The 16,902-nt window shown below is 32.6% G+C and overlaps 1 protein-coding gene across 1 annotated transcript; it reads right to left on the bottom strand.

The window, feature by feature from the left end:
• Positions 1-6,517: 6,517 nt before the first annotated feature.
• Positions 6,518-15,435, bottom strand: LOC131952585 (multiple epidermal growth factor-like domains protein 10). The gene is made up of 5 exons (XM_059315331.1): positions 15,237-15,435; positions 12,162-12,305; positions 11,250-11,345; positions 7,793-7,933; positions 6,518-6,636 (listed from the first exon to the last, which is right to left on the bottom strand). Exons 1-5 carry the CDS (start codon positions 15,433-15,435, stop codon positions 6,518-6,520), a joined length of 699 nt encoding a protein of 232 aa, XP_059171314.1.
• Positions 15,436-16,902: the final 1,467 nt, after the last annotated feature.

Genomic DNA, 16,902 nt, shown 5'->3' with positions numbered 1-16,902 from the left:
TGTGATAAGTAAAATTGTGTACTAAAGTATAACTTCGTATGCCAGTCTATTATTTTATAATTATAAGGAATCATGCATATATATATATATATATATATATATATATATATATATATATATATATATATATATATATATATATATATATATATATATATATATATATATATATATATATATATATATATTATATAGCACGAACGGGTGTCAGTTTTTAAATTGATCTCTACCACTATTATAAGTGATGGTATAGGTCATTAGTGTTTCTTCCAGACTTCTTTACTCCGATGGGGGTGAGGGGGAGGGGGGGGGGCACATGATATTTTCGATGGGCGGACTACATTTTCCGGGGGGCGAACACTTGTAAAAGTGTATGTTTTCTATATGAATTCCTTTTCTTTTGGGGAGGGGGCGGGCGTAGAATTTCTTCGTCCCCTCCCCCAATAGATGCATGAAAGAAACTATGTAGGTCACGGTTGTATACTGCTATGTTCGATATTCCTTATTCTTTATTTAGCAAGCTGATTGATATTTCATGGATGGATTAATAACACGCTCACATTTTCTATGCTTATACACACAAAAAAATACTGAAGTAATTGTGAATGCAGCTGCTATAAAATATTTGTATATATAATTAAGTGATACCCATAATTAACTTCTCTAATACCTTACTCTTGTAATACTAGACTCTGACATAATTGGTCATGGGGGAGAGCGAAGGTGGGTAGTTGGGAGGCGTAGCGAAGGGGCTCGGGGGGCGGTACATATGTCCCCGGGCGCCGACCTTAGGGGGCGCCAAAATGGGTTGTGGGTGGGGGGGGGGGTCCAAATTGAAAGTTTGATGGGGGGTGCAAATTAAAGTTTGTCCCCGGACGCCGGGAAGGATCGCTACGCCTCTGGGGGGGGGGGGTAGTTGGGAGGCTAGTTTAGCAGTATAGAAATCGTATAATTACTTATCGTGAGGGCTGGTTTGTGTGTGTGTGTGTGTGTGAGAGAGAGAGAGAGTCTAAATAATTTTAATATAGCATGGGATATAATGCGAAAACCCAAAACATAAGTTAGAGTTAGTGTTCATTTGTAAGGGTAACGACCACTACATCTAGGATTTTCTATCGTTTCTTTAAAACCATATGTGAACATGTATCTCACAGTAAGCTTCATGCTAAGCCTAACCTCTCCAATCTGAAACTGAAAGCGTTTTTCTAAAGCTTAATCAGTAACATTCAATCAGTAACTTACCATCTGTAAATCACAACAAGATGTTAAACCCGCTGTTTGACTATATCTACTATCAGCAGACAAAACAATATACCCCCCACCTCCCACCCCACCCCCCACTCACACTGTCACACACACCCCAACCCGAATACAAGTAGGTTAACTTTTCGAACTTACCATAAAAAAGTTTTTTTTTAAATGAAAACCGAACAGTTAAAATATTAAATTAGGATATACGAGCCGACCCTCGGCGTATCATACGCCGCTATTGAGTTGTTTTATTTTCTACTTTTCAGTAATTCATAATTTGTGAATTCGACATTACCAATGCTGCCACTGAAAATATTTGCTATAAAACACTAACCCCCCCCCCCCTTTCCCCTAACCTCGACCCTACACCCCCCCCCCCCCCTCCGTGAAAGCAGCCTCCTCTTAGTTACCTCCTGTAAGTTTAACATCGTTTCAAACTAAATTATCTGCCCCTAATAGCCGTCACTAAACCCGGCTCTACGATTTGTAAACATTTAACGTGACCACAACTCACCAGACCATGTGGGGGTGGGGTGGGGGTGGTAGTGATAGTGATAGAGAGAAAGAGAGGGGACTGTAAGGAGGCGCTTGCAGCTTGTTTTCTAACGTCTCCCAGAAGAGAATTATATATATAGATAATACAGAATGCAATATATGCTATGTTTAATAACGTTACTTTGCTTAGGTTTAATCTAATTACCTCCACCACGTAGCCAATCCTCACGAAATATACATCCCCCCCCCCCCCCCCAACCACTTCTGAATAAAATTAATCACCTAATACATAAACAAAACTCAATTACTAAAAAAAATATGGGAACTACCTGCAACATATTTAGAACCCCTGATATCAACAAGTATTTTGCAACAGATGAAGTTTGCTAGTAACTTGTAATCCAAACCCGCGTTGTTTTTTATATAATCGTTAGATCTATTGTGTTTTTCTCTTCAATGAACATTTCCGCCATATGTTCGTTTATTTCTTTATCAGGTGTAATCGATTTTTCATGACATTAACTATCAAACAATGCCATAACTCTGATTGATCTATGATTATAGTTGATGACGGAGTGTGTACATTCAAGACAAAGTTGCTATGTAGTGTGTAGTTTACCGGGACAGTTGCTATACACACTGGATAGCGTGTGAACACAACAACTGTTGAGAAGCGGCGCTGTGATAAACGACACACCGCCCACTACTGTGAACGTCACGTGATCCGCTACTGACGTCACGTACACAGCTGCGCCGAGAGTCTATTATTTAAAAAAAAATTCCATTTGACGATGTGCAAAGGGAGATAACAATGAAATTAATACAGATGTTTATTATTTACAAGCTTTTATTTAGTTCGCAACGTCTATTTGCTTGTTGGTTTGTGTTGTTTGTTTCTGGGTTTGTGGCTAATCTTTTAACTCAATTTTGACCCACTTCAAATTAGCGATTTCGTTCAAACTTTCCAGATACGTTCCACTTCGTTGACAATACAAGTATGTCTATTTTTAATTTAATTAGATTTTAATTAGTCATTAACAATTAATTAATTAGTTTCGAAACTAATGGGGGATAGCAAAATTAAATCACTCGATAGATTACTAGATTCAATAAAAGAAGAGGAGACAACTAGCTAGACGCTATCAACGGATCGATTTGGTGAGTTGTGGTTCAATAGAATATTTACAAACTTAGCGCCAGTCTATCTAGTAGAGGCTATTATGGATAAGTAATAAATTTTTAAACGATTTGAAACAAAGGGGATGTAAAAAGATTTAGAACTGTCGATTGTAAAATATGGTCACGGACGGCTGCTTTCACGTGGCAGATAATCGTCTTTCAAATACAGCGAGCTACTGATGGTGTTTTAAAGCAAATATTTTTAGTCTCGTCGACTTCATAAATTAGGTTTCACTAAAAACTAAAAATAAAACAAATATAAAAACTTTCTAGTAGCAATTTCGTTCCGTTGACCATTGGCCAGCTTTAACATAATCTTGATGTTGTTGTCGTGTATGCCAATAGAAAATAACACCAACGAGACTTAACATAAAAAGCGAGACAACATTTTTAATGTTCACTTGAATGCTTTAAACAAATCTTTTTTAAAAGCATAGCCATGCATGTAGCCAAGTGTTAACATACAATTATTGATGAACAAACAAACAAACTTTAATTAATAATTGATAACTGTGGAAAGCGTGGACGCGTATATATTATATATATCTAGATAATAAAATGTTTAGGATGAACAAAACATGTATAATATCCTTGATGACAGCAACGGTTTAGTTTAACTGAAAATGACAATGTAAAAAGAAAATATTTGCTTTAGTTATAAAGAAAAATGAAGTGCAGAGGTTGAAAAATGTATTGGAAAGATTTCCAAAACAATCAAAACAGATTTTTTTTCACAATGAAATTGTCGCTTACTTCATGGTCGTTACCTAAGCTTTTAAATTTATTTTTTACTTGGTATATTTGTTTTGTTTTTTGCAGTCTATATCAGTTTCGCCGTATGAATGCAGTCCATGCAAATGAGTTAATAATTTTCTATTAAATTGTTCAAAAAAAAAATTCTTATCCACGATTGAAACTCTGTGACTTTGTTAACACCAAGATAGGCATTCATTTTTTCATAATTATTTAATACAATTAAGGACATGACATAGCAGTTTAACCATAAGACACATATCACAAAGCCTAACACGCATACCATACACACGCACACACTCAATCCTTTATTACGGTCAAATCCAACTATTTTGTTCATGAAAATGTTATATTATTTATATCTTCTTGTTGTACAGTAGATGTTTTAATAGTTCCAAAATTAATAATAAACATAACAAAATAATTCAAGGAGGGTAGAAACTGACCTCTACCATAGATACATTTATATGTATATTACATAATATATATAATATTATATATATATATATATATATATATATATATATATATATATATATATATATATATATATATATATATATATATAGCCATTGTACATAGGGTACGCATACAACTCCTATGTGAAATAATCCTTGAGTATGGATACTAGACTTCAGCTCAAATTTTCATAGACATCTTCAGGCATCTCATATATTTCGCCATCTCCTTCTCGTAACGCGTCTGGCACTGTAAGAAATATATTCTAAATATAGTTTACGTTAATCGGATTATTCTAGCTTTTACAAGTTACATGTTCAAGTTAAATAACAAACACAATTTAAACAAGGTCAAGATCGAGGAACACGGTTATAACGTACAGAAATAAAAATAATATTCTATTGAACTATTGAGGGAGAGCAAACCAACTAGGAGAGAAAACTCCAAATTCAAACAACTGCTGCCTTGTAGATTTTTCTTAGGTGATCAAAGGCTATAGTAGCATATCTAGAAAGAAAAGCAGGCTGGGGTCGGAGTCAAATGGCCATATATTACTTTTTATAATGGAGGAAACGAATAGCCTACAATACAGCAAAAAAAGTTTAAGTTAGTCCGGGTTGCCAAGGTATGTGGAACATTATCATGAGCATTTGAAAATACATAGAATAGCTTGAAAACATTTTATTTTGACATTTTTCCGCCTACTGCACATGGTTATTCAATGCAAACTGATACATAACATGACTGTCCAACTGCGTTTAACCTTACTAACAAGTTAGCACCCACTCCTATCATCTTGATGCAACAATTTTAATTATTTAAACAGATTAAGCAGATTAGACAAAACAAAGTTCTAAAGCCCGATCAAACAGAAAAGTACAATTTCTCCTTACATTTAAGGGGTCATCCATAAATGACGTTCCGCTTTTTTTGGACGATTTTCACCCCCCCCCCTCCGTCACACATAGTCACAAATAGCCAGACCCCCCCCCCCTAAAATGACGTCACACCTCGACCTACAACCCCCCCCCCTAAAAATTGCAGTTGAATTGTTTTTTTAAACATCGAAATTTTTCCAAAAATCTTGCCAGGACTCTGTCAAAATAGAGTATTTTAATCAAATCCTATTACAATTTATTAAAACAGTTTTCTAAAACGCGAAATAACGTCTAAAATTCGTTTTCTAAGATTGTTTTTTTATAATGCATTGGTGTGACGTCGCACCATTTGAACCCCCCCCCCCCATCCGTCATCACACACCGTCACAAAATTACGGCCCCCCTCCCACCTATGAGTATGTTGTCATTTATGGACGACCCATAACAGCCAATAAATAAAACAGAACAATATTAATTACTTTAAACGCACATTACTTACTACAACTTCAAATATATCCACACGCTTAATCCGCTTCACTATTTATTTATAATAAAATGTCTTTACGAAAAAGTTGCGCGTTTTTCACTTATCATGATTTCTAATTCTCTCATTTAAGTTCCAATCTAAACATATCAAAATCATATACAACATATTACCATGGTTATCAAAACAATGGAACTGTATTCTTATTGTAGGTACAATCTTACCCATGTTATACCTGCAGGCTTGTATTAACTTTTATCATGATTAAACGAATCAGTAGAAAGCTGTAGGTTTGCTGGAAATCTTTTTTTTTTTTTTAAATTTTTAATTTCTTGATAAAGCTACCTTTTTCATTCCTCACTACTCAAATAAACTTAAATTTTCGTAGATCCGTATTCAAATTGCTATCTTAAACCATCAATTGTAGCCAGTGATTGAGTTAATTTTAAATAAACAAGAAGTCAACTTTCATGTGTTAGCTCACCAACGACCTACCATTGTAAACAGGAACTGCTGGCTTTCCAAACTCTGGAGCATGAGAACAACGACATAGCCCCTTCCGCTTGCAGAAAACACAGACAGCGATGACTCCTGCCAGAGCAACACAACCCGACACACCTACCCCGATACCGATACCGATACCGATCATCATAGCATTATTACACGAGTCTGTAAAAATAGAGCATGATATCTGGGAAAACACGAGTAAACATAATTGTATGGGTTGTAAAACTTAAGGGGGCTGATTTATGAGAGGTCCGAGGAACAATTACCGATTATGTTAATCTATCTTTAGTGATGATTATATTTATATAGATAATTGAGTAAGTTGGTTTCATGGATTCAAACCTGTTTATAGCAGAAACATATTTGAGTCAAGAGAATCAAAATAAATAAAACGATGAAAATTATGCAAGAAAAATAAACGGAGAAAAAAATAGCTAGGAGTGAAGAAACATTTGACTTAAATTGATTAAATTAGAAAAGATGCCCTAAAATACGACACGCAATAAAACCACTACACACCAGAGAAACAGGCGCTACAGTTGTAGCAGACGCCAGTCACGTGATGGCATTGCTGACATCCATCGCCACATTTTTGTAAACAATCTTTCCCGTAAAAACCCGTGTCACAAACTGAAACAATTTGATTTAGAATTGCGATAATTAAATAACTAGATATTGGTTTACAATGTTTAAAACAAAAATACACATTAAAACAGTTACAAATTGTTGCCCTTTTTTAACCAAGGTTAATTTTTAGGAAAAATTCTATTTTTGTTTTCGATAAAAATTTAATTTGCTCAAAACATTAACAATTATATTGTTAGTAACACATTTTAGCTATCTTTTTCGAACTGTTAGACTCCCAAAGTAAGCAACTATCCCATCATTTCAATGCAAAACAAGGTAACTTTTATAAAATGTCCACACATTTCCTAGAAAGGATGGTACGTATATTACTGCTTCGAGGCTCCATAAAATGCCGACCAAACACGTGTGTACACGTTTATGTTTTGACATCTTTTTTTCTTTTAAAATAAGTAAGATAAAGATGTTTTTCAGTAATACAAATTAACGCTGAGCACCTTATACACGGGAATAAAAGTAAACAAAATGACCCAGAGAGATTCATTGATACAATTGACTAGTCGTATTATTGTTTAGTAAACCAAAACAATCCACGATAGGTTATTAACTAACAACATGAACTCAGTCTCCATCTTGTTAATTGATAAAAATACAACAAAATATAACAGCCTTTCTGGGCATACATATTTCTGTGCTTTGATATGTAGTGAAAATATTATAATATAATTGCATTTCGATTGGTTTTTTTAAAATTGGGTAAACATCGACTGTTTATTGTAAATAGAATGTTTGTAAATAATATATTAGTCAATTTGTAACTAAGCTATAACAATACTATATTGACGTATCTGTCTGTTTAAAAAAAAATCATGCCCATCACCCCTCTTCCCCCAGCTCGCTAGTAAAGAAACTGCCATTTTATTATATTATTATATGTTTTTGTGAAAGATGTGAACGAGTACATTCGACTTTACATCATTTTTATACTAGAAGTGTTCATTGCAATAACAGCTGCTCCATGTAGGACTTACAGTAACTGAGATAAAATACGTCATGGGTTGGTTATAAGAATTCACCTACATAAATAAACAATTTAAAAATGAAGCTAAATCAGCCAACGTATACACAAAGTTATTAAAGAAAACTAACAACGTTAGATAAGACTGACGAGATATATGAGAAGCACTGCAACGTTACACACCAGAGAAACAGGCGTCACCAGAGTCGCTGAGTCTGTAGCCAAGGCTACAGTTGTAGCAGACGCCAGTCACGTGATGGCATTGCTGACATCCATCGCCACATTTTTGTAAACAATCTTTCCCGTAAAAACCCGTGTCACAAACTGAAACAATTTGATTTAGAATTACGATAATTAATTAACTAGATTCTTGGTTTACAATATTTAAAACAAAAATACACATTAAAATAGTTACAAATTGTTGCACTTCTTTTAACCAAGGTTAATTTTTAAGAAATATTCTATTTTTGTTTTCGATAAAAAATTAATTTGCTCAAAACATTAACAGTTATTTTGTTAGTAACACATTTTAGCTATCTTTTTCGAACTGTTAAGACTCCCAAAGTAAGCAACTATCCCATCATTTCAATGTAAAACAGGGTAACTTTTGTAAAATGTCCACAGATTTTCTAGAGCGGATGGTACGTATATTACTGCTTCGAGGCGCCATAAAATGCCGACCAAACACGTGTGTACACGTTTATGTTTTGACATCTTTTTTTCTTTTAAAATAAGTAAGATAAAGATGTTTTTCAGTAATACAAATTAACGCTGAGCACCTTATACACGGGGAAAAAAGTAAACAAAATGACCCAGAGAGATTCATTGATACAATTGACTAGTCGTATTATTGTTTAGTAAACCAAAACAATCCACGATAGGTTATTAACTAACAACATGAACTCAGTCTCCATCTTGTTAATAGATAAAAATACAACAAAATATAACAGCCTTTCTGGGCGTACATATTTCTGTGCTTTGATATGTAGTGAAAATATTATAATATAACAGCATTTCGAATGGGTTTTTTTTAAATTGGGTAAACATCGACTGTTTATTGTAAATAGAATGTTTGTAAATAATATATTAGTCAATTTGTAACTAAGCTATAGCAATACTATATTGACGTATCTGTCTGTTTAAAAAAAATCATGCCCATCACCCCTCTTCCCTCAGCTCGCTAGTAAAGAAACTGCCATTTTATTATATTATTATATCTTTTTATGAAAGATGTGAACGTGTACATTCGACTTTACATCATTTTTATACTAGAAGTGTTCATTGGTATAACAGCTGCTCCATGTAGGACTTACAGTAACTGAGATAAAATACGTCAAGGGGTTGGTTATAAGAATTCACTTACATAAAGAAACAATTTAAAAATGAAGCTAAATCAGCCAATGTATACACAAAGTTATTAAAGAAAGCCAACAACGTTAGATAAGACTGACGAGATATAAGAGAAGCACTGCCACGTTACACACCAGAGAAACAGGCATCACCAGAGTCGCTGAGTCTGTACCTCAGGCTACAGTTGTAGCAGACGCCAGTCACGTGATGGCATTGTTGACATTTATTGCCACATTTTTGTAAACAATCTTTCCCGTAAAAACCAGTGTCACACACTGAAACAATTTGATTTAGAAATGCGATAATTAATTAACTAGATACTTGGTTTACAATGTAGTAAAAAAATACACATTAAAATAGTTATAAATTGTTGCCCTTTTTTTAACCAAGGTTAATTTTTAAGAAAGATTCTATTTTTGCTTTCGATAAAACTCTAATTTGCTCAAAAACATTAACAGTTATTTTGTTAGTAAAACATTTTAGCTATCTTTTTTCGAACTTTTAAGACTCCCAAAGTAAGCAGTTTCAATGTAAAACAAGGTAACGTTTGTAAAATGTCCAAACAATTTGATTTAGAATTGCGATAATTGTCTTAAATAGAAAATTAAATGTTACAAAAATGGAACAAAATCTGATATCATTATAGTGGCAAACAATAGCAACTTGAAAACTTGTTTAATGTCTTTAGCTAAATCTGCACAGTCAGAAAAATATCTGATGCAGATTTAATTTCTTCATTCTATTTTTAAATAAGTTTTACTTATACTTTAGAACTTTTATCCAGGTATTATATTTTGAGTCTGTAACAACTTGAAACTACTTGATTATTAACTAAATTGAAATAACAAAAATAATACTCAAACTCAAACTTTGACGAATACAACTTACTATTTTTTAATCTTAATTCCGATTGTATATAACAATTATATATCAAGCACTAGTTTCAAGTAACAAAATGGTTGGTAACAAAAGTAAAATTATAACACGTTGTTATTAATACCTTTATACCAGTGGAAAATATCAGAAGTGAAAACAGTTATAAAGTTTTCAGACGCCATCTTACATAATAGTTCGTGTGCAAAATACTGAAAGTAAATACACATTTATCTGCTTTAGAGACCTCGGCATATAAAAAGATAGTGTGGTCAGCATTATGCCCAGCCTCCATAATTTCCCTCACCTGAGTTAGGTACCCATTAGAACTGGGTGGACTGAGGGACGTTCCGTTGATTGGAACCCGGATTGAAATTGAGATTCAAGGGTTAGCAGTCTAGATCTATAAATTAACAATAGTGGTGTAGAAATAGTACCCAATGAACTTACAAGTCTATTATTATATTTTACATCACATACATTATTGTTTTGATAATGAATTCATTAATATACTGGATGCACACGACGCTGTTGTGTTTACAATATGCGTTACTAATAAGGTTACTGCGATTATGAGAGGAATTCGTTTTAATAGGGCTTTGTAAGTTTCGGTCTTGCTCGCGTTAATTTCGAAATCTCGAAGTCAGGGAGATAATATTAACTTTCAAACTATATTATCTGCGGTAAACATGATCCACATTAATAACAAAAACCTGGCAAATATTTGTTTCTTGGTCTTGCTTTTAGGTTTTAAAATACCAAGTGTACCCAAAATGCAAACAATTTGTATTTTAAATTGTTTATATTTTTAATTCTAATAATAAAATCAAATTAAGTACAGTAATGCCTAGTCTATTAACTTTATATTAATATTCTATTAATTTTGTCACGGATTCTAATATAAAATAACGAAATATACGATTCTTTAAAAAAAATAAAAATTTAATGTAAACTATATTCAACTTTAGGCTAGCATTGTAGTCTAGCATTAGCATTGCTATCTTTTTTATATAAATTAATAATAGCGGAAATAGCTTTTCTATTTTTTTTAAAAACATACTTAAAACTGCAACAGATGGTAAAATTAAATAAACGTTCTTCTCTTAGTCACAATTTACAATGGCCTATAGGCTTACAGTCTTTTCTCTTTAAACATATTTTAAAGATTAAGAAACTAAATTAAACTTAAATATTTTACTTAGCCATAGCTAAGTCGTAGGTGAGTAAAGATTTAGGCCAGTTTTGTAATAAGGTACATGATTTTGAGATTTTTAGAAAAACAAAAATAACTATTCTGTACCCACATTCGATTAAAATGACACGATGTTAATTTAATGTTATTATGTCGAGTCTAACGAAATGCTTTCAAAAATGTACTCAAGATACTGGCAGGCAGGACCGAACCATCCCCTCTCACATTTATCTTTACAAGATCCATCCACGTCACAAGATGAGATTTTGTCACAGTGACATTTGTATTCACAATTAGGGCCAAACCAGCCGGCGTCACATTCTGAAAAACAATCCATACGCAAATAATATTAAAACAATCTATTCTATACATTCTATTCTATTCTATACATTTTAACGTTGTGTACTATAGCATATTATTATAAACAAGCTTCCAAGTTTAAAAGATTGTGTCAGCGAATAAAATATTCTAGATATCGGTGAAAAAATTTACAGGGACCTTTGACGGCGATGCATTAGCTATTTAAGACATAAAATATTATATCTATATACTACTCTCACGGGCTTGTCTGTCTAAAAACTGTTATATATTTGCTGATTATATGTCAAAGTAATTTACAACTATGCTTAAATTTTTCACCGCAATAATAAATTACAATGATTAAAAATTTTAATACGAAATTAATTAATCCTTAACTAAAACATGACGTTTCGTTTTTGCATTCTTATGCAAAGCATTTTTCAATTACGCACATGCTGTGCAAAATATAATTTTGTACTTGTAATTAAGTAGGTCTATAGGAGATGCGTTCATAAAATACTCGAATAAAAACAGTAAATAAATAATTATTTTATATTAGTTTGCTTGTATAAATTATTTATAATATTACTGTGTTTCTGTGTTTTGATTTTTGTTATCAAAGACAAATAAAATAATGTATCTAAAAAGTAATGTATTAATGCAAATAGGCCTACACTAGTTTTGATAGAGAATTTTTTCTGCTTTTTTTCAATGTTTACGTTTTTAGATGGTTTAAAACGCTGCTTATAAAAAACGATATTTGTAAATTACTACTCCTCAGTTTTAGAAAGATAGTAACTTATAATCGGCATAAGAAAATATCTTTGTTAAACCTACTTGTATTGCAACCTTCACCTTGAAAGCCATCCGGACAACCAGACGGACAACCCCCTGTGCTAACAAAACACGTTTCTCCCTTGACGGCACAGTTGCAAGTCTTCTGGCAGCCGAGGCCGTAGGTTCTAGTGGGACAATCGGACTCTAGTGGAAAATATTTTCAAGTGACTCCACTTTTTTATATCGATAGTGCTCGATATCGAATTTCTTTTTTTTTAATTGTTGTATTATTAATAAACTATATTTATATAAACAATATGGCAAAAACTAATTATTAGTGTCTTTGTACATCCTTAGCTTATTATTTTTAAAAAGTTACTTTTAAATTAAAGCCAACGATTTCATAAATAGATCATGAGCGCAATTTTTACGTTATGTGCTTTATTGCATTGTATATTTAAAACAATTATATGTATGACGTGATAAAGCATCAACATTTTGTCGTTTAAGTATATTATTAAATGTTAACTTGTATGAAAGTGTTGTGAATATCAATTTAAAAATTACAACACAAGTATAGATAGTTTAGACCTTTCATGTGTACGTTACAATAAATTATGTCAAACAGTATACATAATCGATTGGGCATTCATTTGTATGGTAATCGCTATCTATACATAAATTATTTAGTTATAAGAAAATATGCTATTAACTTACCATAAATGTAAAGACAACGATGAACATTAAAGCAACGCATAGACATTGAAAAACTATTGGCACAGTAAGATAAATTTGTTTCAAGAAGTATAAAACACTAACCTCCGTATATTTCTATTTCCGTAATAACTAAATAAGCTTGAACTGTTGCTCTTCCATATATTACTCTTAATAATGAAACAGGGTCGTTAAAATGTATAGTATACAATTCTTCTTTTAAACGTTTTTTATTGTAATCTGTATAATAGTTTTTAGCAACGCCTTTTGGGTTATAATGCATGACGTTTAACCAGGTTTGAAAATATATAACTGTTATTAAAAAACACAAAAATGTTAATCAGCATTCCAGTTGATACAATGTTTATGAAAGGGTGCAAGTTACTACAGCTGCAAGCATTCAAGCTATAGGCCTAGGCCAGGGGTCGACAACCTGCGGCTCGCGAGCCGCATGCGGCTCTTTTGATGTCGAGATGCGGCTCTTCAGCTCCATGCACACATATTAATAATTATTTTATTTTCAAAACTGATAAAACATATTGTTCTGCAACACTCGGTAATTAACGAGATATTAATAAACATAAACAATACGCATTCGCTATTCTGTTAGAATATTTAGCTACTTCCTATTTCAATGTACTTCCTATTAACTTGTCTATCTCAAATTGAAATATTGAACTTCAAGGTGGATATCACATAGAAAATAAACGAGCTAAATGTAAAACTGCAAAGAAAGGAAAACTCAGCATATGCCTTGCTTGAAGAAGTGGTTTGTTTCGTAAAAAATTACTTCATTTTGTTGAAGACACTGAGAGCGGTAAATTACTTTAATTCGAAAAATCTGGAAAAAAAATATCGTGATAAAACCAACGCTACTATTAACATGAATTACATCAGCATTACTATAAACAAAATAAAAGATGAGTTCACAGAGAGATTTGAGCAATTCAAAAGAAATGCAAGTACACTGATGTTCATAGTAGATCCTCTCAACACAAAAACAATGATATTAACTTTGAGCTATTTGGAATTGATGCTGGTTGTCTTCAAAAGAAATTGCTAGATTTGAAAACCAAACATTTGTTGAGTGGTAAGTTCACAGATATCAAGAGCAAGTTATAAGAGCTGGAGGTCCAGTAAAACATGCACGTTTCGCTGCACAAGTGAACTGCTCTAAAAGAAACGCCACAAGTTGGGACACTATTATGTGACGCATGGAAGTCTTCCAGGATGCTTCAGTAAGGTGAAGAAGTTGGCATTTGGAGTGCTGGCGATCTTCGGGTCAACATATTCAAGCAAGCGTTTTCTTGCATACAAAGTATAGGAAGCCAATTAACTAATAAAAATCTAGAGGCGTGCTTGAAACTGGAAACAAGTTATGAGCCAGGTTTAAACCAAACTTTCAAAAGGCATGCAAGGCCAAACTATTGTAAATAGTATTCAATAATTAAAGTTACATACTTTTATTACTAATTTTATTATATATATATATATATATATATATATATATATATATATATATATATATATATATATATATTTAAATATATATATACATATATAATCCTAATCAAATATCATAATTTTTGATATAAAAATGTTAGTGGCTCTTTAAAAACTGGAAAATTCGGTAAATTTAACTTTTGGCTCTTTCGTCTCAAAAGGTTGCCGACCCCTGGCCTAGGCTATTGTCTTCGATAAAATTAAGCAACTTAGACAAGATTCATGGTACAACAGCATCAACATCGATACCACTTCTTGCTCAAGGCACATGCGGCAAATGAAGTAGAGTCCAAATGTTTCAAGGGCCTTGGCATACGAAGGGTTAGCGTGACAAGCACTATGCCCAGTCGCCTTGTTCACCAAACGTAACGGACTCAAGACTTTCGTTTTAGAAGTTTAGCGCTCTATCGCTCGGCCACGCTGTCCCTGTATTATAACATAATTAAGTGAAATTGTTCGATGTATTTCTACCACTAAACTCACACAAGCGCAAATTAGACGTTATATAAACATAAAGAAGCAATTCAAAATTTCCTTTTACATTATCTGTCATAGTATAACTTGCAAATTATATTTAAACAGTGTATTATTTCAATATGTCAGTACAAAGCAACCGAAAGCAAGCTCATTTCACTTCTAGAGATTCATCAGAGGTTATCGATTTATGTTCGATCGTGTTACGCGCCACCGAAAACAATAAGCAAAGTAAATTATGTCTACAGCATACACCATTGTATTGTTTTTTTTTATCTCTCGCGAATTATATTCCTAGGCGTTACGTTAGTTTATTCTGTTTTTAAAATCATATTTTTAAAATGCTAAAACTTTAAAATAATTATGTTAGTGAACTGTTTTAATGTGGCAAACGTTTAAAAAAAAACTAATAATTCAAAATGCTGAATAGCATTAGCTACTTACGGTTTCCTTTTGTAAAGTTCCCTAAATTAAACACGTAATAGTAAATGAACGCTGGGGTTGAAAACGAAACATTCAAGGCGGGGTTTTTATCGTTGATGTTTGCAATGGAACAGCCGTAGTTAGAGCAGTCAGCATTAATCTTTCCATCAACAGCATTACTGTCGTTATATCTCGTGTCGTCATCGAAGTAACTCGACATTGAGGTTTTCTGCTTAAGCGCCAAGTTGCGTCCTGGATAAAATTTGAAATATATTTCTAATTATAAATAAATTATTATCATATAATAAAACAGGAAACTGTTATTCTTTTTTTAAACACAATGAATTCTAGATGAAGATGTGGATTTTAGAACGTACGACGTGTGTTAATAGAAGATTGTAAGTGCGCTAGTTAACGTCTATTTAAGATAGGAGAATACAGCACAACTAACCTCCACTAATTTGTAATGTACAAACAGTGATTTCCGAAGTAAAATTAATGTAAAATGTCGTTGAATATTTTTTTCTGTTACAGAAAATGTCACTAGTTCTGCTGTCTTTAACACATTTCTGAAAGTCCTCGCAATCAACATTTAAACCAGTTTCTTTGGAAGTGAACGATAGTGACAGTGACCTTGCCGCCATTTCTGACGTAAGAATAAAAAAACATCATTTTCATTTAACTTGATGATTAGTTTACTCTATAAAATTTAAAAACAAAGCGATTCTTAAACAGATAGTTTACGAGAGGCGATTCCCTTTAATAATTATATTTCAGATACATTTTTAAATTTTATAACTGTACGGCAATGTATGAAATAAAAGGCCTTATGCAAAAAAAGTATCACGTTTTCAAGTAATTACATGAAGTAGTTGCCTACACATACAAGCCATTCTTTTGAATAACCGTACTTTTCTAGTCAAGTATAGAAATGACTTAACATATTGTTTAACAAAGCACCGAAACAGAAAAACGAACGCCTTTTGAACTACCACATGGCTACTTGTAGAACAAAATAATACAAAATCTACTTACTTATTAATCAAAAATATATAATTATTGTTGTTTCTGTTCTATAGTATTATACGATGTTGGTTTTGGTGATGTATTAGTTAGTTCTTTTTTTATTTATAAGTCTGTTACTTTGTTAAACTAATGAACCTGGCTTTAAAGTATAATTTTCCCGATGACTCATTTGTAGAAGATTTTGGAGGATATATCAAGTTGTCGGGCACAGCTAAAGTATAAAATGTGATGCTAAATATTTTGTTTCGAATTTACAATTTACAACTACCGTTAAAGCCATGGTTAGTCACATTCCTAATAATTACTAAACAAGATAGATGGTCATTACGCCCTCCCCAACATCAGAGATACGTAACGGCTTTATTAAAGCATTTAACACATGAAACCTCTGCCTCGTTAAATTTTGTTTTAAATTAACATTAATCAGATGTTTTTGACGAAATATTATTACTGTTCTTCATTTTTGTTCTTTACTGTAATGCTATAATGAAGATATTACGTGGGTTTAAAGGGGAGCTTAAGGTGGACAAGGTGTGCTGTATAGAAGAATGTAAGCCGTCAGCATGTCACTTAGTTTTTGGATTGTACTTGTATTATTGTTATCCTACTATAGATTTATCATTACTATTCATTGTGGATCTATTCTATTAATGTAAATAAA

Source organism: Physella acuta, unplaced genomic scaffold (genome assembly GCF_028476545.2).
Source record: "Physella acuta isolate Inbredline_101_S28 unplaced genomic scaffold, ASM2847654v3 ptg000878l, whole genome shotgun sequence".
NCBI lineage: Eukaryota > Metazoa > Mollusca > Gastropoda > Physidae > Physella > Physella acuta.
Note: the sequence above shows the minus strand (reverse complement) of the source record. Positions and strands in the feature narration are given on the sequence as shown.

Excerpts from the sequence above, each read along its gene's own strand:
- LOC131952585 (XM_059315331.1), bottom strand. The coding sequence starts at position 15,435 with ATGTCGAGTTACTTCGATGACGACACGAGATATAACGACAGTAATGCT. Across the intron at positions 12,306-15,236 it reads GAACTTTACAAAAGGAAACC|AGTCCGATTGTCCCACTAGA; the intron begins GTAAGTAGCTAA and ends ATTTTCCACTAG. Across the intron at positions 11,346-12,161 it reads AGGTGAAGGTTGCAATACAA|AATGTGACGCCGGCTGGTTT; the intron begins GTAGGTTTAACA and ends ATTGTTTTTCAG.